This window comes from Quercus lobata, chromosome 11 (assembly GCF_001633185.2).
Source record: "Quercus lobata isolate SW786 chromosome 11, ValleyOak3.0 Primary Assembly, whole genome shotgun sequence".
Taxonomy (NCBI): Eukaryota; Viridiplantae; Streptophyta; class Magnoliopsida; order Fagales; family Fagaceae; genus Quercus; species Quercus lobata.
In genome coordinates, this window is record NC_044914.1 from 43,541,431 (window position 1) to 43,568,294 (window position 26,864).

Here is a 26,864-nt window from a genome sequence, read left to right on the forward strand (position 1 = left end):
CACTTCCACTAGTATGACGGCTTCAATGCCAAATGTCAATCTAAATAGTGTTTCTCCTGTTGGAACTCTTATGGTCGTCCTATATGCCCAAAGGACATTTGGTAGTTTTTCAGGTCATGCCCCCTTTGTCCCTTCAAGCCAAGTTTTAATAATTTTGAGAAAGCTTTTGTTTGTCAATTTTGTTTTATTTTTGGCCTGAGGGTGTCTTAGAGAAGAGTAGTGGTTTTTGACTCCTAAGTCTTGACAAAATTTTTGAAACTTGGGATTGTCGAACTGCTTTCCATTGCCTAATATTATGACATGTGGGACTCCAAATCTGCAGATGATATTTTTCCATACGAAGCTTATGACTTTTGCCTCTGTTATCGTTGTCGACGGTTCTGCTTCTACCCATTTTGTGAAGTAATCAATTGCAACGATAAAAAATCTATGTTGCTTCTTCCCTAAAGGGAATGGGCCCATAATGTCAATCCCTCATTAGGCGAAGCGCCATGGCGAGGATATTGGCGTCATCGTCTCTCTTGGTCTCGTCTGGACATTTGCGAAGTGTTGACACTTATCGCATGCTTTGACAAGATTGTGTGCATCCTTCTATAAAGTTGGCCAATAATATCCTATTCTGAGTGCCTTTCCTGCTTAAGACCTTGCTCCTACATGATTTCCACAAATTCCCTCGTGGAGCACGTAATCTACTTCTTCCAAGTTGGCACACCTTAAGTAGGGTAGTGAATAACCTCATCTGTATAGTATATCGTCAATAATGACGAAACGGGCTGCTCTGATCTGTATCTTTCTTACATTCATTTTATCTTCTAGGAGCCATCCTTCTTTCAAGTAACAGATGATGGGAGTCATCCACTTGTCTTGCTCTTTTATCTTCAGAACCTGCTCACCTTTTGTGCTTGGTTGCCCTCTTATCTCTATACATAGTTCGGAGGTTGCATTGTAGTCGTCTGACAAGGCTATTCTTGCTAGGAAGTTAACTTCTGCGTTTTTCACCCGAAGGATTTGTACAAAGTCTAGGCTGTTGAAATGTTGTGAGATTCATTGGATGATCTTTAGGTGCTTCTTCATCCTCTCTTCTTTGGCTTCATAATCCCCCTTCACTTGTCCAATTATTAGTTGAGAATTAGCTTGGATGATGAGATTCTTTGCTTCAAAAGCTTTTGCTAGACTTAGTCTTGTTAGCAATGTTTTGTACTCTGTCTCGTTATTTATTGCTGAGAATTGTAGTCTAACTGCATACTTCAGTATTTCTCCTTATGGGGATATGAGCACTACTCTTGGCCCTCTTACTTTCTTCGTGGCAGACCCATCTATTTGGACCGTCCATGTTTCCAAGGGGAGTTCTTCTTCCTTGTAGGGGTAAGTGAATTCTACAATGAAGTTTGATAGTACTTGGGCTTTGATTGCTACTCGAGGCCGATATTCGATGTCGAATTGGCCCAATTCAATTGTCTATTGAATTAGTCATCCTGTTGCATCTATCTTGTTCATCGTCCTTGTTATTGGCTGGTCTGTCATGACGACGATGGAGTGTGCTTGGAATAAGGATGGAGTTTCCTAGAAGCGACCAGCAATGCGAAAGTTATCTTTTCCATCCTTGGGTAATTTGCCTCTGCTCCTTGGAATGCCTGGCTGGTATAGTAGACTGGCTTCTGGATATTTTCTTCTTCTCTAATCAATGAAGAACTCACTGTGGTGTTAGACACTACTAAGTAGAGGTACAACTTCTTTCCCATCATCGAGAGACTTAGCAATGGTGGCTTCGTCAAGTACTCTTTTAATTTTGCAAGGGCTTCTTCATAGTCGTTAGTCCACTGAAAGGCCTTTTTTAATACCTTGAAGAATGGCATGCACTTGTCTGTTGCCCTAGAGATGAATCTGTTTAGAGCTACGATCTTTCCTGTAAAGCTCTGAACCTCCTTCACTGTTTTTGGTGATTTGACCTCAAGTATCACCCTAGAGACGAATCAAAACATTTTGGAGTTTGTGATAATTTTTAGTAGGGATTTCTCTTATTTTAAATATTAATTGTATAATATTTATGTTTTGATTTTTTTAAAATCTATTTTTATTGCCTTTTGAGATACAAAATTACTGCTAACATCTCTAATTTACCTTATATTTCTTGCGAGCTTGTGACATTTTCTATCTTAAATAGGATTTTATCATTTTTAATTTTGGATAATTATAAACAAATGTAATATTTATTGTTAGTTAATATTCTATAAGTGACACATGCATTAGAAAATTTGTCTTGCCTTTTTGAATAACTATTTTCATCTATATATAAAATGTATTTTAAAAATTTTTAATTCCAAAAATAAATTTGAATAATAAGAATAAATATCATGTATGAGATGGTCATTGTCGCTCTTGGTACTATTAGTTCTGATTTTAATTTTGATAGAGAGAAAAAGAAATTGTAAAATTTTTAAGAGATTTTTTGATAACCTTTAAAATTGTTAACTTATTGTCAAAGCTCAAATCTAATATCTATTTTTTAATTTGAATTTTAGAGTTACAAAATAATGTTAAAACGGATCAATTTAAACTAATCAGACTATTCTTTTTCAATAAAGCAACCCAAGTTCACAACACTAAATAAATTTTCATTAAATTAGATGTTATGTTTTCTTAATTAGTTATAATAAATTAAATAAGTCATTCATTTGCAAATAATCAATTAAATATATCATATAAAATTTTATTTTATTTTTTTACTTTTATTTTTGGCGTATTACAGGCTAGCCTCTAGTTCTAAAATATAATAATATTTTTGGGCTATAAAGGCCTGATATTCAAGGGACTTGTAAAACTATGGGCCATGAGTCTCTTCAAGCTTCAATTAGGTCCTATAAACGTGCCCACAAAGTAGCTCCTACATAGTTCTCAATAGTCCTAGGAAGTTCCAAAGAACCAAAAATTTCAAAACAAAAAACAGGGCCTAGACTACACTAGAATCCTCTTAGTCATCTTTATAAATACCCAACCCATCAAATCCTTCAACCATCGAAAAAAATTCAGCAAAAATCTGTGAGTCTCTGAAGTTATTCACAACAACATCAAAGTTCAAAAATGTCGATGATTCCAAGCTTCTTCGGGGGCCAGCGCAGCAATATCTTCGACCCATTCTCTCTAAGCGTATGGGACCCATTCAAGGATTTCCCAACCCAATTTTCCGAAGAGAATTCTGCTCTTGTTAATACTCGTATTGATTGGAAAGAGACCCCAGAAGCTCACGTGTTGAAGGCGGATCTTCCTGGGCTCAACAAGGAGGAAGTGAAAGTCGAGGTCGAAGATGACAGAGTGGTTCGGATTAGTGGAGAGAGGAAGATAGAGAAGGAAGACAAGAATGACACGTGGCATCGTGTCGAGCGGAGCAGTGGCAAGTTTGTGAGGAGTTTCAGGTTGCCGGAGAATGTGAAGATGGATCAGATCAAGGCTGCTATGGAGAATGGGGTTCTCACTGTTACTGTTCCTAAAGTGGAGGTGAAGAAACCTGATATCAAGGCCATTGAAATCTCTGGTTGATTTTTTTTTTTGTGTGTACGCGCGCGCGCTTTTGGGAAACATTATTAATCTCAGCTGTGAATGTTCCGTGTGCGAAGTGTTTGCTTAAAATATCGATGCAAATAATACTCTTTGGCTAATTTTTTATGACGCTCAAGTATTTATGATCGTTATTTACTTCTTTTGTGAAATTTCAGTCTTCAGTGCATTCCTTGAGTAAATTGCCCCCTTTATTTTTTAATTTTTCAAAAAATACTTTTATTCAATTGATAGGATTTTTAGATTTGTTTGTTACATGTATTTAAATAATAATTTTTAATTTTTTTAAAAATATGTGGTGGTAAAAAAATTATAAAAATATGTATAATATTATTTAAAATTTAAAAATATGTATTTAAAATTACACACAGACAGACCCTTAAAGATTGAATAAAATTTGAAATTTACGCACTGAATTGAGTTTTTGGTTAAGCTAAATGGTACAATTTGTTTGAGTTTTTGGTTAAGCTAAATGGTACAATTTGTAATTTGAGCCTAACATTTAAGAACGGTGAGTTGCATTCTGAGTTCATATATTTCTGTTGAGCTTCTCAACTATAGGTGTTATGGGCTTATTGCTTACAAATCCTATTACCAAATACTGGAATACAAGTTGAAAGCCCACAAATATGCACTTAACAAAATATGACACTGACCAAGATAGAAGAAACTTTATGCAGTACAATGTGGTTAAGGAAGAAACTTTATGTAGTACAGTATAAGTGAGAGGATAGAAAATGAAAAAAAGAAGATAAAAGAGGATAGAAAATGAAAAAAAGAAGATAAAGGTGGATGATAGAAAAGATTTTAATTTTTTTATTTGTATTTAGTTGAGAGTGAAAAAGTGAAAGAATAAAAAAAATGAATGGGTACAAATTTACTTATAAGCTCTTGATGTCCAATTAAAATAAAAAAATAGCAAAAAACTAACAAAAAAAATTACCCAAATTTATTGAAAAAGAAAAATCATGCCAAGGAAAAAAGTAAAAAGTAAAAAAAAAAAAAAAAATTCACATACAATTAAACCTGGAAAATAATCTCAAGAATATATTGCAAAAAAATCTAACAGGTGCTTAGCAGGTAAAGAAGAAAAGGGATAGTTTTGTCACTGATTGCAACTATTTATCTTTTCTTTATTTTCTTCCCAAATTGGGGAGGTAGGATTTTAGTGGTTAAGGAAAAAACATATGAGCCTATTAATTTTTTATCCTTTCTATTTTTCCAATCAAACACTTATAAAATTAGTTTTTTCTCAACTTTTTTATCCTCAATTTTTTATCATTCTTGTTTCACCCAACCAATCAGACCCTTACACCCACCAAAAACATAGAAAGGTTGTATTGAATAGAGGAATGTAAGAGTGGAAGAATGATATCTCAATTTGATTGATTATGTGATGTTTGTAGGTGTGCGATGTGTAGATGAATGTAAGAGTGGAAGCATGATATCTCAATTTGGTTGATTATGTGATGTGTGTAGGTATGCGATGAGTTTCACATCGGATATTTACTGTATAGTTCTAGATTTTATTAACAATTATAAGGAGTTTTAATTGTGACTAATCATTTTGACTTATAGCGGAGAAGTGGCTAAAGCTTTTCCTTAGGTCGTTATAGGAAGTGAGCTTCAGAATAGCTTTTGAGTGATGGTTTAAGAGTACTCATAATAAGTGGGCTATTTTTAAAGTTAAAGAAGAATACTTGAATGGAGATACGATTTTGTGGTGGAAACTATCCAAAACAAAATTGGGCTTTTTGGAAAGCAAATAGATAGGAAGGAAGGAAGGAAGAAGATAACCATGCCCAAATAGGAAGAAAGGAGTTTTGGACCTTCACACGACTTAAGCTTATTTTAGGCTTCGGCAAGTTAAATTATGTTCGATTCAAGAGGACCAATTCTTTGTAGTTCTAATTGACTCTTCTTGCCTAACCCTTTTCTTTTTTTCTCATCTTACAACTTTAGAGTAACACTTATCCTTGGTAGATGAAGCACACCTATCAGTCACTACATTGGAATTTAGTCCTCTAAATCTAATCATGTGAAGATTATCCTAGTAAGCACTAGCACTTATCCAAGTTAATCTTATCCATTTCATTATGTGGGTTTTAAACTTTGAAGAGGCATTCTAGGGCTGTACACGAAGTGATGTGGCTGATTTTGGAGGGCTTTTTTTCACCGCACCTACAGGGGTGATTTTCCCTTATCCTTGATCGCACCTTACTTAAGGAGGGGGTGGGAACCAGTTTGCACAAGGTGCGGTGCACCATGCCAGTTTGGTGCAATAAGTTCGATAAAAAAAAAAAAAAAAAAATCAAACCACATCAAACAACCCATACTGAATCTTCAAAAATGCAAACATTCATTTAAAACACACACACACACACACACACACACACACTCACTATATTTCTTTAAAACCCACACAAAATATCTCAAGGAAATTTACAATCTTCTAAAAAGTATAGCGAGACAAAGCATAGTTAACAACCATGATATTGAGAATCAAATAAATTCACATACCTAGTAAGGGAAGGAGAAGCATAGTAGTCCTAAGTATTGACCATCAAAACATTCTCTTCAAACTTCCAGAGAATAGTTAAGACAAAGAGAAGAGTGGAGAGGAAGACACTTGGAGAATGATGGCATCGAGCAGCAGAGGACGGTGGCAGTGAGTGGCAAAGGCTAAGGAAAGCGAGGAGCTGTAATGAGAGAGAGGGAGAGCGAGAGGCTGTGGGTGGTGGGCTTGTGGAGAGAGAGAAGATGAGAGAGAGGGAGAGTGATATAAATGAGAAACTTGAAATTTAACATAGGATAAAACGACATTATTCCCTAATTTGGATTTTTTTTTAGAGACCAAAACTACGTCGTTTTAGTACCAGAACTTAAAAAATATATATATATATATATATATATATTTATATATATATAATGGCTTTTTTTTTATATTGTATTACCTAAAATTGTCCTTTTCTTCTCTAAACTCTCTCTATCCCAATGACACACACACTCACATATATGCGATGTGCGATTCTCATCAATGAGCAAAACTCACCACTGTTCACCACTCCTGTTGACTTCAATTCTTAGAAAACACCGTCGACCACTGTGTCAAATACCTGCAGTGGAGCTCTGAGTCGGGCAGCTCTGTGCGGTAAGGGGCGGTTCCATCGGTGGTGGGCGATGGATGAGCAAGCCTATCCCTATTCACTTATCATGTGAAGTTGTGAGCGCACTTCAATTGGTTCAGCTTAACCAAATTTGGGCATGCATCAAAACAATCATGGGCATTTTGCCCATTTTTAACCTCTTAATGCTACTGTGGTTGGTTCCTAAACTTTGATATTTGTTGCATGCTAAACTTAGACTCTTTATTAAGTCTCTTTGAGTTATGCACAACAAAAAAAAAAAAAAAAAAAAAAAAAAGTGTTTGCACAACCTTGCAAAAAGTTGTAGGCAATCTTCTTGTATGTCAAGCTTGTATACGACTTATTGTTAGTTTTAAAAATATACAAAAGGTTGTGGTCAATCTTCTTTTATGTCAAGCTTGTATATGATTTATTGTTAGTTTTAAAAGTAAGCATAATCTCTTAACAAAGTTTAACTCTAAGTTGGTTTGAAGAAAAAAAAGGTTTCACCCACTGTGTGATTATTATAATGATTATTCATGTATATTTTTAGTCAAGTAGCGAGTTATTTTAAGTGATCTATGAATAAGTTATGTGATTTATCCTTTTAAAATCTTGTTTTTATACTTTAATGACCTACGTAAATGTTTAAGTGATAGCTCATTAATAATGACATCCTTTATATTGCCTTGCGTCTATGGTTTAAGACCCACCTCCTCTTCCCAAACTTCAATGTCGTTACTATATTTATTTTTATCTGAAATAGAATTCTACTCTAGCCTAATCTAAGTTTTTATGTGTTTGAAGAAAGAAAATCATTTTAAAAAAAAATTAAGAAAAATTGATATTTTAATGAAATGTGGTGTAAAATAAATAATCTGACGTGGGGTGTTTTGAAAAGTGAGTGTGTAAAATAAAAATGGTAGGTTATTATGTTAAAATAGACACAAATTTTTGTACGAACATTAATGTGAATACTCTTAATCGTTAGTGTTTTGGATTTATTAGATTCATGTTCATTGTTTTTCATAGGAACCAAATACTTGAATTTATTTTTAAGTATCCTCTAGAATGCTAACAATAAATTTAAAAAAAAATTCAATTGAACAAATTCAAAAATTAAACAAACACCACCTTGGTTTTTATGGCTTAAACACTTTTAATCTACAATTACAAATTAGTCCAATATAAGTGTTTAGCCAAATTTCATATTGCAAACATGTTCAATAATGATCTAAAGCATGTAAAAAGCAATATGAAAATGCAAGGAAAAAAATCCACCCTTTTGAAGAGGAAAACTTGATCACTCAGGCGAAAAAACCTCTCCGCCAACATTACCATCGAAAAATTCACTATTATGAATAGTTGTAGTGCATGAATGACAGTAAACTCTCCGAGCCTATATCTCCTTGTATACTTGAACTTCCAAGTTCCAACTAGCAACCAATTGCTCTAAGTATTTTCTCCACCTAGCTTACCAAAGTTACCATCGTTGTGTCATCAACGAAAAACCACCAAAGGATTTTGATTTGAGATAGCTATAATGGTTTCCAAACCAATCAACTTTCTAACACTCATAAATTGTGTAAGAAGTGATGGTAGAAATCTCCTCTCAATGATATAAAAGATTGGAGAGAGAAGGGACAAAAGGCTTCTATGGGTTTCTCATTAAGGGAGTGGGTAGCTCTCTCTCATACAAAAGGCTAGGATATGTATGTGGTATCTCTAGTTTTATAAGCTCAACTCATTAATTTCTCACGTTTAGAAATGCACAGGGTTTGAGTCTGTCTTATATATATAATTTGGGTAGAAAAGAATGTTGAAATAAGAACATATCAATGTGCCAACAGATAAAGATACCTTAAAATGAGAAACTAATTGTTTGTAAATCTAGCATGACATTAAGCTAACAAAAACATAGATTTTATAGCCTTCAAAATGAAAATTTTATAAGAGATTTGTTGGGTAGAATTTAAATTGGGAAGGATATCAAAGTTTCATTTACTTGTTCAAAAATGAAGGCTTACAACACCAGATGATCTTTTTTACTTCATGGTTTTCAAACTGATCTCCTACATTTCCTATTTATGATCGTCAAAGACGTCATGAAATCGCTCAAGTCTAATTATGTTCAAGAACTTTTTGAAACCTCCAAACTGTTATTTTCACAATTCTTTCTCCAACAACATGATTTTTATGCACTTCAGTATATCCATCCCATTTTTTTCAATCTAAATGAGTGTTTCAGTTTCACTGACATAATGTTAGATTATATTGATAAAAAAGTGAGTTTTATTTATTTATTAGGTCAGTTTATGAGTTCAAAATTTTCATTTTGCAAACGGTAAAGTTGGGTGACTGCTTCTTGCATGAGCGTTTCATGATCTACCTTAAAGCTAGTCAATGCAAGGTCGGCTAACTTTTCATGATCTTTATTTTAATGAACAATTATTAGTTTCTCCCAATATCTCAACCATAGTTCTCGTTGAACACATATTTGTAAAACAAACAATTTGATATTTGTGTGTTTTTAAAAAAATTGGTCTCAATTGAATTAATTTCTTTGTAATAATAAGATGGTGATCATGACAAAATCATGAAATATTAACTATGTTATTGGCATGTTAAATGTATTTCATGCAAAATGGGGCCATTGTGTGGATTTTTTCAATGCATAGAGCATTTTAAATATAAAATATAGATAAAAAACTTGCAAATTCTAAATAGTGTCATTTCTATCAAATACTTCAATTTAATTTGAAATAGATTCAATTAAAATGTAGCTTAAATTCACAGTGTGCAGTAATAAGGCCTAATCTCGGACAAGCACAACACATTTTGGAGTTTTCGATAATTTTTAGTAGGGATTTCTCTTATTTTAAGTATTAATTGTATAATATTTATGTTTTGATTTTTTTTAATCTATTTTTATTTCCTTTTGAGATACAAAATTACTACTAACATCTCTAATTCACTTAATATTTCTTGCGAGTTTGTGACATATTCTATCTTAAATAGGATTTTATCATTTTTAATATTGGATAATTATAAGCTAATGTAATATTTATTGTTAGTTAATATTTTATAAGTGACACACGCATTAGAAAATTTGTCCTGCCTTTTTGCATTACTATTTTCATCTATATATAAAATCTATTTTAAAAATTTTAATTCCAAAAATAAATTTGAATAATAAGTATAAGAATAAATATCATGTATGAGATGGTCATTGTCTCTCTTGGTACTATTGTTTCTAATTTTAATTTTGATAGAGAGCAAAAAGAATGTAAAATTTTTAAGGGATTTAAAACTGTTAGCTTTTTGATAACCTTTGAAAATGTTAATTTATTGTCAGAAGCTCAAATCTAATATCTATTTTTTAATTTGAATTTTAGAGATATAAAATAATGTTAAAACGTTTCAATTTAAACTAGTCCGATAATTCTTTTTCAATAAAGCTACCCAAGTTCTTGATGCTAAACAAATTTTCATTAAATTAGATGTTATGTTTTCTTAATTAGTTATAATAAATTAAATAAGTCATTCATTTAAAAATAATCAAATAAATATATCATATAAAATTTTATTTTATTTTTTTATATTTATTTTTGGCGTATTGCAGGCTAGCTACCATTTCTAAAATAAAATAATATAAAAGCCTGATATTCAAGGAACTTGTTAAACTATGGGCCATAAGTCTCTTCAAGCTTCAGTTAGGTCCTTAAACGTGCCCACAAAGTAGCTCCTACATAGTTCTCAACAGTACTAGAAAGTTCCGAAGAACCCAAAAATCTCAAAACAAAAAACAGGGCCTAGACTACACTAGAATCCTCTTAGTCATCTTTATAAATACCCAACCCATCAAATCCTTCAATCAGCCAAAAAATTCAGCAAAAATCTGTCTCTGAAGTTTTTCACAACAACATCAAAGTTCAAAAATGTCGATGATTCCAAGCTTCTTCGGTGGCCAACGCAGCAATATCTTCGACCCATTCTCTCTAAACGTGTGGGATCCGTTCAAGGATTTGCCAACCCAAATTTCCAAAGAGAATTCTGCTTTTGTCAACACTCGTATTGATTGGAAAGAGACCCCAGAAGCTCACGTGTTGAAGGCGGATCTTCCTGGGCTAAACAAGGAGGAAGTGAAAGTCGAGGTCGAAGATGACAGAGTGGTTCGGATTAGTGGAGAGAGGAAGATAGAGAAGGAAGATAAGAATGACACGTGGCATCGTGTCGAGCGGAGCAGTGGCAAGTTTGTGAGGAGTTTCAGGTTGCCGGAGAATGTTAAGATGGATCAGATTAAGGCTGTGATGGAGAATGGGGTTCTCACTGTTACTGTTCCCAAAGTGGAGGTGAAGAAACCTGATGTCAAGGCCATTGAAATCTCTGGTTGATTTTGTGTGTGTGTGTGTGTGTGTGTGTGTGTGTGTGTGTGTGTGTGTGTGCGCGCGCGCGCTTTTGGGGAACATGATTAATCTCAGCTGTGAATGTTGTGCGTGCGAAGTGGTTTTTTTTTTTTTTTTTTTTTTTGAAACAAACTCACACAAGGGAGACAAGGGAGAGAGAAAGGTCACAAAAAGTTTTTTTTTTTTTTTTTTTTTTTTTGCGTGCACAGTGCTTGCTTAAAATATCAATGCAAATCATACTTTATGATTAATTTTTTATGATGCTCAAGTATTTATGATCCTCAAGTATTTATGATCGTTATTTACTTTTTTTTTTTTGGGTGTTAAATTTCAGTCTTCAGTGTATTCCTTTAGAGTAAATTGCCCCCTCTATTTTTTAATTTTTCAAAAAACACTTTTTATTCAATTGATGGGATTTTTTTTTTTTTTTTTTTTTTTTTTTTTGAGAATCGAATTGATGTGATTTTTAAGACTACATTTTTGGGCACCTAATAGACATTAACTGGAGGATTAAATATTGAATAAAATTTGAAATTTAAGCACTGAATTGAGTTTTTGGTAAAGCTAAATGGAACAATTTGTAATTTGGGCCAAACACATAAGAACGGTCTGGTGCATTCTGAGTTCATATATTTTTGTTGAGCTCAACTATATTTGTTATGGGCTTAGAGCATTAGCAAGCCCCAAAATAGTATTTTACAATCCACAAACATTAAAAGCACGCATTATCCAAAGTTGTAATTGTAAAAAAATATACCATTGTTCTTCAATAGCCTCTTACAACTATTATAAGAGGTATGTTATTGTGTCTCTAATTTTTCATTAATAGAAAGAGGATAGATGGTATTGTGTTGTATATTTTATTGTGTATATATATATATATTTATATATATATATTATTTCAATGAGTTGTATAGAAAAATAAAAGTTGAAATGTTAGGTGTGTTGTAAAATGGTATGGTATAATAGATAAAGTAGTTTTTGAGATGATAAAATGGAATTTTTTGAAAAAATTGGATATGAATGTTCTAAAAATTGTATACATTAGAAGATTTTAGCATCAAAGTTATAAAAGTGTGCAAAAGTGTACATTATTCGGTATTGTAATGGTAAAAAAAATTACATTTGTATTACAGTAGCATCTTATTTATATGATACTATGGTATTAAAAAGTTTTTTTTTAATTGTCTTTCTCCTACTTATTAATGATTCCAACAAAATTTCTTTCTCCTATTTTTTGGGTTATATATTTTATTGTGTAGATATATTCTTTTAATGTGTTATATAGGAAAATAGAAGTTAAAATGTTATGTGTGTTATAATATAATATAATATAATTAATAAAGCAGGTTTTGAGATGGTAAAATAGAATTTTTTGAAGAAATCAAATGTGAATACTTTTATGGCTAACAAGTTCCATTACCAAATACTGGAATACAGGTCGGAAGCCCACGAATATGCACTTAACAAAATACGACACTTTAACTAAGAAAGAAGAAACTTTATGCAATACAATATGGTTAAAGAAGAATCTTTATGGACTACAATATTAAAGCGAGAAGATAGACAATGAATAAAAAATGAAAAAGTGAAATGATGAAAAAAAATCAATTTGTACAAATATACTTCTAAGCTTTTATTAAAAAATGATGCCCAATTAAAACAAAAAAGTGGCAAAAAATCAGCAAAAAAAATAATCACCCAAATTTATTGAAAAAGAAAAATCATGCCAAGGAAAAAAGTTAAAAGTTAAAAAAAAAAAAAATACAGTTAAACCCAAAAAAAAAAAAAACCTCAAGAAAATATTGTAAAAAAATCTAGCAGGTGCCTAGTATGTAAGAGGAAAAGGGATAGTTTTGTCATTGTTCTTTTCTCTTCTATTTTCTACTCGAATTGGGGAGATAGAATTTTGGTGGGCCAAGAGAAAAACACGTGAGTCCATTAATTTTTCATCCTCTCTTTTTCTCCAATCAAACATCATTTTTGGTGGGCTAAGGGAAAAACACCTTAGTCCACTAATTTTTCATCCTTCCTTTTTCACTAATCAAACACCCATAAAATTTGTTCTCTCTCCACTTTTCTATCCTCAATTTTTTATTCTTCTTATTTCACCTAACCAACACAAACCCATACACCCACCTAAAACATAGAAAGTAGATAGAAATGTTTTATTGAATAGTGGAATGTGAGAGTGGAAATATGATGCTCCAATTTGATTGATTATGTGATGTGTGTAGGTGTGTGATAAGTTCCATATTGGATAAGTTCCAAGTTAACCTTATTCATTTCATTACGTGAAAGTAATAATTAAGGGTTTGAAACTTTGATGAGGCATCCCTATTTACTTATCATGTGAAGTAGTGAACGCACTTCAATTGGTCATTTTGTATAAAAATAAATTTGAATAGTAAGTATAAAAATAAATATCATGTATGAGATGGTTATTGTCTTTATTTGTACTATTGAACTTCAGGTATTGAACAATGAATTTCAGTAATGATTTTGTTTGAAAAATTATTAATTCTAATTTAATTTTAACAGAGAGAGAAAGAGTAAATTTTTTTGAAAGATTTGAAATTGTTAATTTATTGTCACAAGCTCAACTCTAATATCTATTTTTTAATTTTAATTTTAGAGTTAAAAAATAATGTTAAAACATAACAATTTAAACTAATCATATCTTTTTTTTTTCAATAAAGCAACTCAAGTTCATAACACTAAACAAATTTTCATTATATTTGATGTTATCTTTTATTAGTTAATTAAATAAGTCATTTTTCACAAAATTATCTAATTAATTAAATATATATCTCCTATAAAAAAAAATTTAAGTATATTATTTTATTTATAATTTTTTCCTTGTATTTCAAGGTAGCTACTAGTTCTACAATAAAATCATATTGTTGGGCTATAAAGGCCAGATATTAAACCATGGGCCATGAGTCTCTTCAAGCTTGAATTAGGTCCATAAACGCGCCCGCACAAAGTAGCTCCTACATATAGTTCTCAATAGTTCTAGAAAGTTCCAAAGAACCAAAAATCACAAAACCAAAACCGGGTCTAGACTACACTAGAATCCTCTCATTTTTTTTTTTTTACTAAAAAAGGTAGACTAGAATCCTCTTATTCATCTTTATAAATACCCAAGCCATCAATTTCCTCAACCATCGAAAAAAATCAGCAGAAATCGGAGTCTCTGGAGTTATTCAGAACAACATCAAAGTTCAAAAATGTCGATGATTCCAAGCTTCTTCGGTGGCCAACGCAGCAATATCTTCGACCCATTTTCTCTAACCGTATGGGACCCATTCAAGGATTTCCCAACCCAATTTTCCAAAGAGAATTCTGCTTTCGTTAACACTCGTATTGATTGGAAAGAGACCCCAGAAGCACATGTGTTGAAAGCCGATCTTCCTGGGCTCAACAAGGAGGAAGTGAAAGTCGAGGTCGAAGATGACAGAGTGGTTCGGATTAGTGGAGAGAGGAAGATAGAGAAGGAAGACAAGAATGACACGTGGCATCGTGTCGAGCGGAGCAGTGGCAAGTTCGTGAGGAGTTTCAGGTTGCCAGAGAATGTGAAGATGGATCAGATTAAGGCTGCGATGGAGAATGGGGTTCTCACTGTTACTGTGCCCCAAGTGGAGGTGAAGAAACCTGATGTTAAGGCCATTGAGATCTCTGGTTGATTTTGTTTGTGCGTGTGTATGTGTATTGACAGTATTGTGTATGTGCTTTTGGGAAACATGATTAATCTCAGCTGTGAATGTTGTGTGTGCGAAGTGTTTGCTTAAAATATATATGCAAAAAAATACTTTTTGGCTAATTTTTTTTTTATGATCGTTATTTACTTCTTCTTTTGTGAAATTTCAGTCCTTAGTGCATTCCTCTTGAGTAAATTGCACCCTTTATTTTTTAATTTTTCAAAAAATACTTTTATTCAATTGATGGAATTTTTTTTTTTAAATTGATGGGATTTTTAGGACTACATTTTTGGGCACTTAATAGACATTAACAGGAGGAGTAAAGATTGAATAAAATTTGAAATTTAAGCACTGAATTGAGTTTTTGGTAAAGCTAAATGGAACAATTTGTAATTTGGGCCTAACATTTAAAAACGGTTGGTTGCATTCTGAGTTCATATATTTTTGTTGAGCTTTTCAACTATATAGTGTTATGGGCTTATGGCTGACAAATCCTATTACAAAACACATGAATAAAGTTGGAAGCTCACAAATATGAACTTAACAAAATATGACACTTTAACCAAGAAAGAAGAAACTTTATGTGTAGTGTGCGTTTAGTTTCATATTAAAAAGTTAGTTTATTTTATTATTTAATTTATTTTTGTTATTATTTATGGTCTTTAATATATTTTTTGGTATTATTTATGGATTTTAAACAGGTCTGCAGTACAATGTGGTTAAAGAAGAAATTTTATGTGGTACAATATTAAAGTGTGTGAGAGGATAGAAAATGAAAAAGAGATGAAAAAGTTGGATGATAGAAAAGATTTTAGTTTTCTTTGTTTGTGTTTAGTTGACAGTGAAAAATATTCATTTGTATTTGATTAGGAGTGAAAAAGTAGAAGGATGGAAAAAATAAATTTGTATAAATTTATTTATGAGTTTTTATTAAAAAATGATGCTTAATTAAAACAAAAAAGTGGCAAAAAACTAACAAAAAAATCACTCAAATTTATTGAAAAAGAAAAATCATGCCAAGGAAAAAAAGTAAAAAGTAAAAATAAATATTCACATATAGCTAAACCTGAGGAAAAAAAAAAAAAACTTCAGGAAAAATATTGCAAAAAAATCTAATAGGTGCTAGCATGTAAGAGGAAAAGAGATAGTTCAGTCATTTCTTGCAACTATTTCTCTTCCCTCTATTTTCTCCTCAAATTTGGGAGATAGAATTTTGGTGGGTCAAGGGAAAAATACTAAAGCCCACTAATTTTTCATCCTCCCTTTTTTCCAATCAAACATCTATAAAATTAGTTTTTTCTCCACTTTTCTATCTTCAATTTTCTATCCTTATTGTTTCACCCAACCAAATAGACCTTTACACCCACCAAAAACATAGAAAGTAGATAGAAATATGTAAGAGTGGAAGTATGATGTCCCAATTTAATTGATTGTGTGATGTATGTGAATATGTGATGAGTCTCATATCTGGTATTTACTAGGTAGATCTGGACTTTATTAACCACTACAAAGAGTCTCAATTGTAACTAGTCATTTTGAGGTATAGCGCATATGTGATTAGTGCTTTTCTTGAGTCGTTATAGGAAGTGAGCTTCAAAATAGTTTCTGAATGACAGTTTTAGAGTACTCAAAATAAGTTGACCATTTTTAAAGCTAAAGAGGAATACTTGAATGGGTATACAATTTTGTGGTGGAAATTATCCAAAAAAAATTGGGTTGGTTGGAAAGCAATGTTACTATCCCTTAGTGGCATGGAAGAAGATCAACAGGCCCAAATAGGAAGGAAGGAGTTTTGGACCTTCACACGACTTGAGCTTAGTTTAGGCTTCGGCAAGTTAAATTACGTTGATTTAGGAGGACAATTCTTTGTAGTTCCAATTGACTCTTCTTGCCTAACCCTTTTCTTTTTTTCTCATCTTACAACTTTAGAGTAATACTTATCCTTGGTAAATGGAGCGCACCTATCGGTCACTGCATTGGAATATAGCCCTCTAAATCTTAATCATGTGAAGATTATCCTAGTAAGCACTAGCACTTATCCAAGTTAACCTTATCCATTTCATTATGTGAAAGTAATAATTAAGGGTTTGAAACTTTGTCAAGGCATCCCTATTCACTTATCTTGTGAAGTTGTGAACGCTCTTCAATTGGTCATTTTGTATAAAAATAAATTTGAATAATAAGTATAAAAATAAATATCTTGTATGAGATGGTTCTTGTCTTTCTTTGTACTATTAAACTTCAGGTATTGAACAATGAATTTCTGCAATGATTTTGTTTGGAAAATTATTAATTCTAATTTGAATTTTAATAGAGAGAGAAAGTTAGAGTAAATTTTTTTGAGAGATTTAAAATTGTTAACTTATTATCACAAGTTCAACTCTAAAATCTATTTTTTAATTTGAGTTTTAGAGTTACAAAATAATGTTAAAACTGTTGTATATATAGGTATATACATGAATAGGTTGTAATAATGATATTTGAGTTTGGAGAGTATTCTTTCATAAAATTGATAAAGTGAAAATTCAAGTTCTGGAATTTTCTAAATGAAAATTCGAAATTTAGTATTTTCGATTGGTTGAAACTTTTGCTCAGTTGATTGAAATGGTAAGGAAATCTATCTTGGAGTCTCTGCCTGTTTCAATCAATGCTCGATTCCTGTTTGATCGATTGAAAAGAGCATTTGATCAATCGAAACGAACTCTCGACCGATCGAGAGTTGTAAAAACTAAGTTTTCTGCAAAATATTTTGGTAATTGTTCTGATTTTTTGAAGAGGTTTCAAGCACTATGAACAATTTTATGAAATATTTTAACTCTCCGTACGTGCTTTTTGATGAAATATAACCCTATGAGTATAAATAGAGGCGTACGTTCAATTGAAAAATAGTAAGTTCTCGAGAAACACAAGAAATCCTGTGTTTATTCTCTAAAATTGATATCTATAGAATCCAACAACTTTGTTGTATCTTAGGGACAAATTTGTAACAATCATTTAGCAATAAAAGTGTGGAGGCAAATATTGTCTAAGGATAATAATTTTGTGCTTCCAAGTTATCTATTTCTGTTTTTTTTTTGTGTTATCCTTGTTTTTTATTTATTACTTTGTGAATTATTCCCAATAATAACATATCAATTTAAACTAATCAGATCATTTTTTTTTTCAATAAAGCAACCCAAGTTCATAACACTAAACAAATTTTCATTATATTAGATGTTATCTTTTATTAATTAATTAAATAAATCATTTTTCACAAATTATATAATTAATTAAATATATATCATATTTTATTTTATTTATTTGTTTTACAATTTTTTTCCGCGTATTTCAAGGTAGCTACTAGTTCTACAATATAATCATATTGTCGGGCTATAAAGTATAAAGGCTAGATATTCAAGGGACTTGTTAAACCATGGGCCCTGAGTCTCTTCAAGCTTTAGGTCCATAAACGTGCCCACAAAGTAGCTCCCACATAGTACTCAATAGTCCTAGAAAGTTCCAAAGAACCAAAAATCTCAAAACAAAAAACAGGGCCTAGGCTATACTAGAATCCTCTTAGTCATCTTCATAAATACCCCAATCCATCAAATCCTTCAGCCTTCGAAAAAAATTCAGCAAAAATCTGAGTCTCTGAAGTTATTCACAACATCAAAGTTCAAAAATGTCGATGACTCCAAGCTTCTACGGTGGCCAACGCAGCAATATCTTCGACCCATTTTCTCTAAACGTATGGGACCCATTCAAGGATTTCCCAACACAAATTTCCAGAGAGACTTCTGCTTTTGTTAATACTCGTATTGATTGGAAAGAGACCCCAGAAGCTCACGTGTTGAAAGCCGATCTTCCTGGGCTAAACAAGGAGGAAGTGAAAGTCGAGGTCGAAGATGACAGAGTGGTTCAGATTAGTGGAGAGAGGAAGATAGAGAAGGAAGACAAGAATGACACGTGGCATCGTGTAGAGCGGAGCAGTGGCAAGTTTGTGAGGAGTTTCAGGTTGCCGGAGAATGTGAAGATGGATCAGATCAAGGCTGCTATGGAGAATGGGGGTTCTCACTGTAACTGTTCCTAAAGTGGAGGTGAAGAAACCTGATGTCAAGGCCATTGAAATCTCTGGTTGATTTTGTTTGTTTGTGTATATGTATTGACAGTATTGTGTATGTGCTTTTGGGAAACATGATTAATCTCAGCTGTGAATGTTGTGTGTGCAAAGGGTTTGCTTAAAATATCCACGCAAATAATACTTTTCGGCTAATTTTTATTTATGATCGTTATTTACTTCTTCTTTTGTGAAATTTCAGTCTTTAGTGCATTCCTCTTGAGTAAATTGCCCCCTTTATTTTTTAATTTTTCAAAAAAACTTTTTTTCACATTGATGGGATTTTTTTTAAAAATTTTAATTAATGGGATGATTAGGACTACATTTTTGGGCACTTAATAGACATTAACAGGAGAAGTAAAGAATGAATAAAATTTGAAATTTAAGCACTGAATTGGGTCTTTGGTAAAGCTAAATGGAACAATTTGTAATTTGGGCCTGACATTTAAGAACGGGTGGCTGCATTCTGAGTTCATATATTTTTGTTGAGCACCATCGTGTACCTTTTGTTCACTCTTTAAGTATAAGTGTTTGTGAGATGTGAGTATAAAAGTCGGGTTTAAGTCTTTAAGAGGGAGTTTTACATATTTATATACTTAGATTAAGTTAGAATAGAAATACTATCTTGTATTAAAAAAAAATATATTTTTGTTGAGCTTCTCAACTATAAGTGTTATGGGCTTATGGATGACTAATACCATTACAAAATACAGGAATACAAGTTGGAAGCCCACAAATATGAACTTAACAAAATAGGACCCTTTAACTAAGAAAGGAGAAACTTTAGAGCATTTTTATCAAGGGTTTCAAATGTTAAATATGTTATTTTTTAACATTTGAATCTAAAAAAGTACACTACATTACGAGTGCTATATTTAAAAGTTTTAACATCTTAGTTATAGTAGAATGTCATCTTTGACATCTTATTGTAGCTAAAATATTTTTTAAAAAATAATATTTTATTATCATTTCAATTAATAAAGAGAGAGAGATAGAGGGAAAGAGAGAGAGAGAGAGGGAGAGAGAGACAAGTAGAATAAAAATAATTTAAAAAGTATATTTAAATGAAGTAGTAAAAAAAATAGAAGTTTTGATATTGGATGTATTGTAAAGTGATGTGTTAAATGTTATAAAGTGACTTCTTTAATTGTTAAATGCTAAAATTTTTAAAATTCTTGATGGGAATGCTCTTAGAGCATTCTTATCAAGGGTGCTATAAGTGCTAAAATGCTACTATTTTTAGCGTTTATAACCACAAAAACCTATTCTATCAAAGATGCCAAATGCTAAAAAATTTGACATCTTGTTACAGTGAACTCTCATTTTTGAAAGCGCACTGTAGCAAGATATTATAATTTTTTAATATTTTTAATTCTCTCCCTCCTCAAACTCAAATTCACTCTGTCCTCTTTCTCACTCTCACTCTGTCTATCTTTTCTCTCTTTCTCTATGCTTCTCACTAAGCTAGGATCTAAGACTCCGGTCTCTCTTCGTCTCCCTCTTTCTCACTGAGCTACAGTTTGACTGTGGCAACCAGTGTGAATAGTGGTAGGGCAAAACCGGTGAAAAAGATGAGGTCGAGTTTGTGGTTCGTGGGTCTCTGTTGTTGATCGAGGTGGCTAGGTTGCGGTGGTTTGGCAAGCGTGGTTGTGTTTCAATAGGTGTGGTGGATTTGGGTGGGTTTTGTGATTTGATTTTGGGTGAGAAATTTCTTCAAATATGCTCTTTCTGATTTTAGGTATGTGATTTCTAACATGGGTTTGTGGTTTGTGGTTCATGATTCATGGGTCTCTGTTATGGGTTGAGTTCGTCGCTTTTCATCGAGGATGGGTTGTTTTGATTTTGTGATTTTGGTTGTTTTGTGGGTTTTGTGCTTTGATTTTGGTGGGTGTGATTTGATTTGTGATTTGGTGGGCTTCTGGGTCTTTGTTGTGATTTGATTTTGGCTGAGTTTTGACAATGGTGGTGGTTGTTGTGATTTGATGTTGGCTGGGTTTGGTCGTGGTGGTGGTTATGATTTGATTTTTGATGGGTTTCGGCCGTTGTGGTGGTTGTTTGGATTTGATTTTGGCTGGGTTTCGGCAGTGGTGCGTGGTTGGAGGTGATGAGCTTGAAAAGCTCCAACCATGGAGGTTGGTGGTTAGCCATGGAGCACAGGTTTGAGAGCAGAAGATCAGAGAGAGGGAGAAGGTTCTGGATCTGTTGGGTTGAGAAAGAAAGAGAGATAGAAGGAGAGAGAGGAAGAATAAAAAATGAATATAAAAATGAATAAATAAAGAATATTTAAATGAAGTGGTAAAAAAAAATAGAAGTTTTGATGTAGGTTGTATTGTAAAGTGATATGTTAAATGTTATAAAGTTGGTCTTTTAGATGCTAAATGCTAAAATTTTTACAACCTTTGATGAGAATGCTCTTATGTAGTACAATGTGGTTAAAGAAGAAACTTTATGCAGTACAATATTAAAGTATGTGAGAGAATAAAAAATGAAGAAGAGATGAAAAAATTGGATGACAGAAAAGATTTTAATTTTTCTTATTTGTGTTTGGTCAACAGTGAAAAAGACTCATTTGTATTTGGTTAGGAGTGAAAAAGTGGAAGGATGGAAAAAATGAATTTGTATAAATTTATTCATAAGCTCTTATTAAAAAATGATGCCCAATTAAAACAAAAAAGTGGCAAAAAACTAACAAAAAAAAATCACCCAAATTTATTGAAAAAGAAAAATCATGCCAAGGAAAAAGTAAAAAGTTAAAAACAAAATATTCACATACAATTGAACCCGAGAACAAAAAAAAAAAAAAAAACGCCTCAGGAAAATATTGCAAAAAAATCTAACAAGTGCTAGCATGTAAGAGGAAAATGGATAGTTCAGTCATTGTGGGCAACTATTCTTCTTCTCTCTATTTTCTCATTAAATTGGAGAGATAGAATTTTGATGGGCCAAGGGAAAAACACCTAAACCCACTAATTTTCCATCCTCCCTTTTTCTCCAATCAAACACCCATAAAATTAGTTTTTTCTCTGCTTTTCTATCCTCAATTTTCTATCCTTCTTGTTTCACCCAACCAAACAGACCCTTACACCCACCAAAAACATAGAAAGTAGATAGAAAGGTTTTATTGAATAGAGGAATGAAAGAGTGGAAGTATGATGCCTTAATTTAATTGATTGTGTGATGTGTGTGGGTGTGTGATGAGTCCACATCTGGTATTTACTGGATAGATCTAGGCTTTATTAACAACTACAAGGAACCTTAATTGTAACTAGTCCTTTTGAGGTATAACACCGATGTGGTTAGTGTTTTCCTTGGGTCTTTATAGGAAGTCAATTTGAATATAGCTTTTGAGTGATGGTTTAAGAGTACTCATAATAAGTGGGCTATTTTTAAAGCTAAAGAGGAATACTTGAATGGGAATACAATTTTGTGGTGGAAACTATCCAAACAAAATTGGGCTGGTTGGAAAGCAATGTTACTATCCCGTAGTGGCACGGAAGAAGATCACTAGGCCCAAATAGGAAGGAAGGAGTTTTGGACCTTCCCACGACTTGAGCTTAATTTAGGTTTCGGCAAGTTAAATTACGTTTGATTCAAGAGGATAATTCTTTGTAGTTCCAATTGACTCTTCTTGCCTGGTCCTTTTCTTTTTTTCTCATCTTACAATTTTAGAGTAACACTTATCCTTGGTAGATGGAGCGCACCTGTCAGTCATTGCATTGGAATGTAGCCCTCTAAATCTAATCATGTGAAGATTATCCTAGTAAGCACTAGCACTTATCCAAGTTAACCTTATCCATTTCATTATGTGAAAGTAATAATAACTTGTTTGAATGGAGGGAGAATAGAGGGGAGTAGAGTAGAAGGAGGGAGAGTAATTTAAATTATCATGTTTGGATTTTTTTTAAGGGAGGAGGGGTAGGGATTTGGAGTGGTTTGGAAGGGTTCTAACTACTTCTAACTCATCATTTTTAATTCCCCTAAATTGGTGAGATTTAGAGAGAGAGTAAAGCATGGAAATGCTTGACCAAATGAATTACCAAATGAATTATCTTGTTTGGATTTTTTCAATAAAGCAACCCAAGTTCATAACACTAAACAAATTTTCTTTATATTAGATTTTATCTTTTATTAATTAATTAAATAATTCATTTTTCACAACTTATTTTATTTTTTTACAATTTTTTTCCGTGTATTTTAGGGTAGCTACTAGTTCTACAATATAATCATATTGTTGTGCTATAAAGGCCAGATATTCAAGGACTTGTTAAACCATGGGCCATAAGTCTCTTCAAGCTTTAATTAGGTCCATAAACGTGCCCACAAAGTAGCTCCTACATAGGGCAAAAATGGCCCATTAGCATTAATTTTTGAAATATTTAGCAACAGAGCACTGTTTCGGAAATAATTAGGGAAATACCACTTTTTCCGAAAACGCCGCTATAGGGCCCGAAAACGTTACTATAGGGCTTAAAAAAACGCCACTATAGGGCCCCTTGAACCTGTTATGGGGACTTATAAAAAAATTTTTGCAGGAAAACGCCGCTATAGGGCCCAAAAACGTCACTATAGGGCTTAAAAACGCCACTATAGGGCCCCTTGAAACTGTATGGGACTTACAAAAAAATTTTGCAGGAAAACGCCGCTATAGGGCCCAAAAATGTCACTATAGGGCTTAAAAACGCCACTATAGGACCCCTTGAACCTGTTATGGGACTTATAAAAATTTTTTTCAGGAAAACGCCGCTATAGGCCCGAAAAAGTGGTAGATTGCTATATAGTTCGGAAACAGTGTTTCTGAGCAAATTTTTTCCAAAATTGATGGTAATGGGCCATTTTTGCCCCTACATAGTTCTCAATAGTCCTAGAAAGTTCCGAAGAACCAAAAATCTCAAAACAAAAAACTGGGCCTAGACTACACTAGAATCCTCTTAGTCATCTTTATAAATACCCAACCCACCAAATCCTTCAACCATCGAAAAAAATTCAGCAAAAATCTAAGTCTGTGAAGTTATTCACAACAACAACAGAGTTCAAAAATGTTGATGATTCCAAGCTTCTTCGGTGGCCAACGCAGCAATATCTTCGACCCATTCTCCCTAGACGTATGGGACCCGCTCAAGGATTTTCCAACCCAAATTTCCAAAGAGAATTCTGCTTTTGTCAACATTTGTATTGATTGCAAAGAGACCCCAGAAGCACACGTGTTGAAGGCTGATCTTCCTGGCTCAACAAGGAGGAAGTGAAAGTCGAGGTCGAAGATAACAGAGTGGTTCGGATCAGTGGAGAGAGGAAGATAGAGAAGGAAGACAAGAATGACATGTGGCATCGTGTCGAGCGAAGCAATGGCAAGTTTGTGAGGAGTTTCGAATGCCGTCTTCACATCTAACTGCTCAAGATGTAAATTTTTTGCAGCCACCATTCCCAGTACCGGTTTAATTGTTGACATCTTCACAACTGGAGAAAATATCTTTGTGTAGTCAATGCCCTCCTTCTGCTGGAACCCTTAAACAACTAATCTGGCCTTGTAACGTTTGCTACTGTCATGCTCATTCTTTATTCTGTATACCCACTTGTTGTGTAAAGTCTTCTTTCCTACTAGCAATTCAGTCAGTTCCCATGTCTGATTTCCCAACAAGGAATCCATATCATCCTTCATGGCAAACTCCCACTTGCTTGAATCCTTATCTTGTAAGGCTTCATCATAACATTCTGGCTCACCACCATCAGTCAACAGGAGATAATTTAGAGCGGGTGAATAATGCTATGGAGATCTAATGTTTCTGAAAGATCTGCGGACTTCAGCTATAGGTGTACTCTGATCTACCTATGAATTTACATTTTTCTTATATTCTTCACCCCTTTTCTGGACAGTACTTTCAATCAATTCATCTAAGTTGACAAACTCAGATTTATTTTGATCTATCTCTGTAACATCTGGCACTACAGTTGCCCTGTCCTTATACATATCCTGTTCATTAAATATCACATTTCTACTTTTGATGATTTTCCTATTTTGTTCATCCCAAAACCTATAGCCAAATTTCTCATCATCATAGCCAATGAAAAAACATATTTTAGACTTTGCATCAAGTTTACTATGAGCATCATAATCAATATGAACATAAAAAACACAACCAAAAACGTTTAAATGTGAAAACTTTACTTGTTTACCGCTCCAAACCCCCTCAGATCTAAACTCCATGGGAACTGATGATCATCAATTTATTAGGTAATCTGCAGTACTAACAATATCAGTCCGGAAAGTTTTTGATAGTTCAGCATGCAACCTTATATTCCTAGCACGCTCATTGAGAGTTCTGTTCATGCGTTCAGCCACACCATTCTGCTGTGGTGTCCCAGGAATGGTCTTCTCCATCTAATTCCCTGTGCAGCACAATACTCACTGAACCCTCCATTTATGTACTCTCATCCATTATCTGACCTCAAACATTTTACTTTCAAACCTATTTCTATCTTAACCATGGCCTTCCACTTCTTAAAAGTTTCAATTACATTAGATTTATTTTTCAGAAAATAAACTCATACCTTTCTGCTTGAGTCATCAATGAAAGTGATGTAGTACCTTGAACCTCCAAGGGATGCAACCGGTGTGTACTAACTCCAATTTTACAGCCTTCGGTGTCTTGCCAGTTTTCAAGAAGCTCACCTTTTTCTACTTTCCTAAGATGCAGCTTTCACACATCTCAAAATCAATGGACTTCAATTTTGGTAGTTTTCCTTTTGATAGTAGCATCTTCATCCCTTTCTCACTCATGTGACCAAGTCTACGGTGCCACAGGCTTGTATCAATACTTGCATCAGCAACTGCAATTGTGCCTCTTGGACTTGAGGTCATATATAGAGTACCAGTCTTCTTTCCACGAGCCAATAACCTAGCTCCCTTTGTAACTTTCCAAGTACCACCAACAAATAGTATTGCATGTCCTTTATCATCAAGTTGTCCAACAAAAATCAGATTCTTCCTCAGGTCAGGAATATGTCGAACCTTCTCCAGTAACCAAACAGACCCATTAGGTAACAATATCCGAACATCTCCCATACCCACAACATCCAAGGTTGAATTATCAGCCAAATACACCTTACCAAAATCACCTGCAACATAATTCTGTATGATTACTCGGTCTGGAGTGGTATGAAACAAAGCTCTTGAGTCCAAAACCCAATCATCAAGTGGACTGTCTACTGCAAGAAGTAATACATCATGTACCTCTTCTGTTACAGCATTAGCAGAGTCATTTTCATTCTTCTTCTTAGGACTTTTGCATTGCCTTCTAAAGTGACCTGTTCTCCCACAGTTCCAGTATTGTACTTGTTGGCCTGATCTAGATTTACTTCTGTTTCTATTAGAATTTCTGGATTTTGATCTGTCCTAATTTGAATTTCTATCATTACCTCTGCCTCTTGTCTCAAGGTTTAGGGCAAAACCAGATCCTGAGGTTTCGCCTGCATCTCTTTTGCGAATCTCCTCAGCCAGAATTAAATATCGTATTTCATTGGACTTTAGCCTTTCTTTTCCTGTAGAATTGCTTACTACCATTCTCATTGCCTCCAACTGTTTGGCAAAGAATCCAAGACGATCAAAGCATGAATCTCATCATCAAAATCAATTTCTACAGACGACAATTGATTTGTGACAGTGTTAAATTCGTTTAGATGTTGTGCTACTGATGCATTCTTTGCCATCTTTAAATTGAATAGTTTCTTCATCAGATGCACCTTGTTGTTTGCTGACGGCTTTTCATACATACCAGACAAAGCCTTAATCAGATCTGCTGTGGTCTTCTCCTTTACAACATTGTGCGCAACAGACCTAGATAAAGTTAACCTAATAACTCCCAGTACCTGTTTATCAAGTAGAGCCCATTCCTCAGCCTTCATAATCTCAGGTTTTGTCCTCAAAAGAGGCAGATGCAATTTCCTCCCATAGAGATAATTTTCAATCTGCATCCTCCAATACGTG

The 26,864-nt window shown here is 33.3% G+C and overlaps 4 protein-coding genes across 4 annotated transcripts; all 4 read left to right on the plus strand.

Moving 5' to 3' along the window:
• The first annotated feature begins 2,844 nt into the window (after window positions 1-2,844).
• LOC115967783 (17.5 kDa class I heat shock protein-like) lies at window positions 2,845-3,707 on the plus strand. Its single transcript, XM_031086927.1, has one exon. It carries the CDS (start codon window positions 3,082-3,084, stop codon window positions 3,535-3,537), a length of 456 nt encoding a protein of 151 aa, XP_030942787.1. The 5' UTR covers window positions 2,845-3,081; the 3' UTR covers window positions 3,538-3,707.
• A 6,761-nt stretch (window positions 3,708-10,468) lies between these two features.
• LOC115968920 (17.5 kDa class I heat shock protein-like) lies at window positions 10,469-11,126 on the plus strand. Its single transcript, XM_031088463.1, has one exon. It carries the CDS (start codon window positions 10,619-10,621, stop codon window positions 11,072-11,074), a length of 456 nt encoding a protein of 151 aa, XP_030944323.1. The 5' UTR covers window positions 10,469-10,618; the 3' UTR covers window positions 11,075-11,126.
• Window positions 11,127-14,212: 3,086 nt separating this feature from the next.
• LOC115968818 (17.5 kDa class I heat shock protein-like) lies at window positions 14,213-14,890 on the plus strand. Its single transcript, XM_031088326.1, has one exon. The coding sequence runs from the start codon at window positions 14,317-14,319 to the stop codon at window positions 14,770-14,772; it is 456 nt and encodes a 151-aa protein (XP_030944186.1). The 5' UTR covers window positions 14,213-14,316; the 3' UTR covers window positions 14,773-14,890.
• A 3,342-nt stretch (window positions 14,891-18,232) lies between these two features.
• On the plus strand, window positions 18,233-19,025 carry LOC115969018 (18.2 kDa class I heat shock protein-like). Its single transcript, XM_031088578.1, has one exon. It carries the CDS (start codon window positions 18,449-18,451, stop codon window positions 18,854-18,856), a length of 408 nt encoding a protein of 135 aa, XP_030944438.1. The 5' UTR covers window positions 18,233-18,448; the 3' UTR covers window positions 18,857-19,025.
• The last annotated feature ends 7,839 nt before the right edge of the window (window positions 19,026-26,864 follow it).

What these genes read in the sequence shown, in the direction of transcription:
- LOC115968920 (XM_031088463.1), top strand. Translation starts at nt 10,619, where the DNA reads ATGTCGATGATTCCAAGCTTCTTCGGTGGCCAACGCAGCAATATCTTC.
- LOC115968818 (XM_031088326.1), top strand. Translation starts at nt 14,317, where the DNA reads ATGTCGATGATTCCAAGCTTCTTCGGTGGCCAACGCAGCAATATCTTC.
- LOC115967783 (XM_031086927.1), top strand. Translation starts at nt 3,082, where the DNA reads ATGTCGATGATTCCAAGCTTCTTCGGGGGCCAGCGCAGCAATATCTTC.
- LOC115969018 (XM_031088578.1), top strand. Translation starts at nt 18,449, where the DNA reads ATGTCGATGACTCCAAGCTTCTACGGTGGCCAACGCAGCAATATCTTC.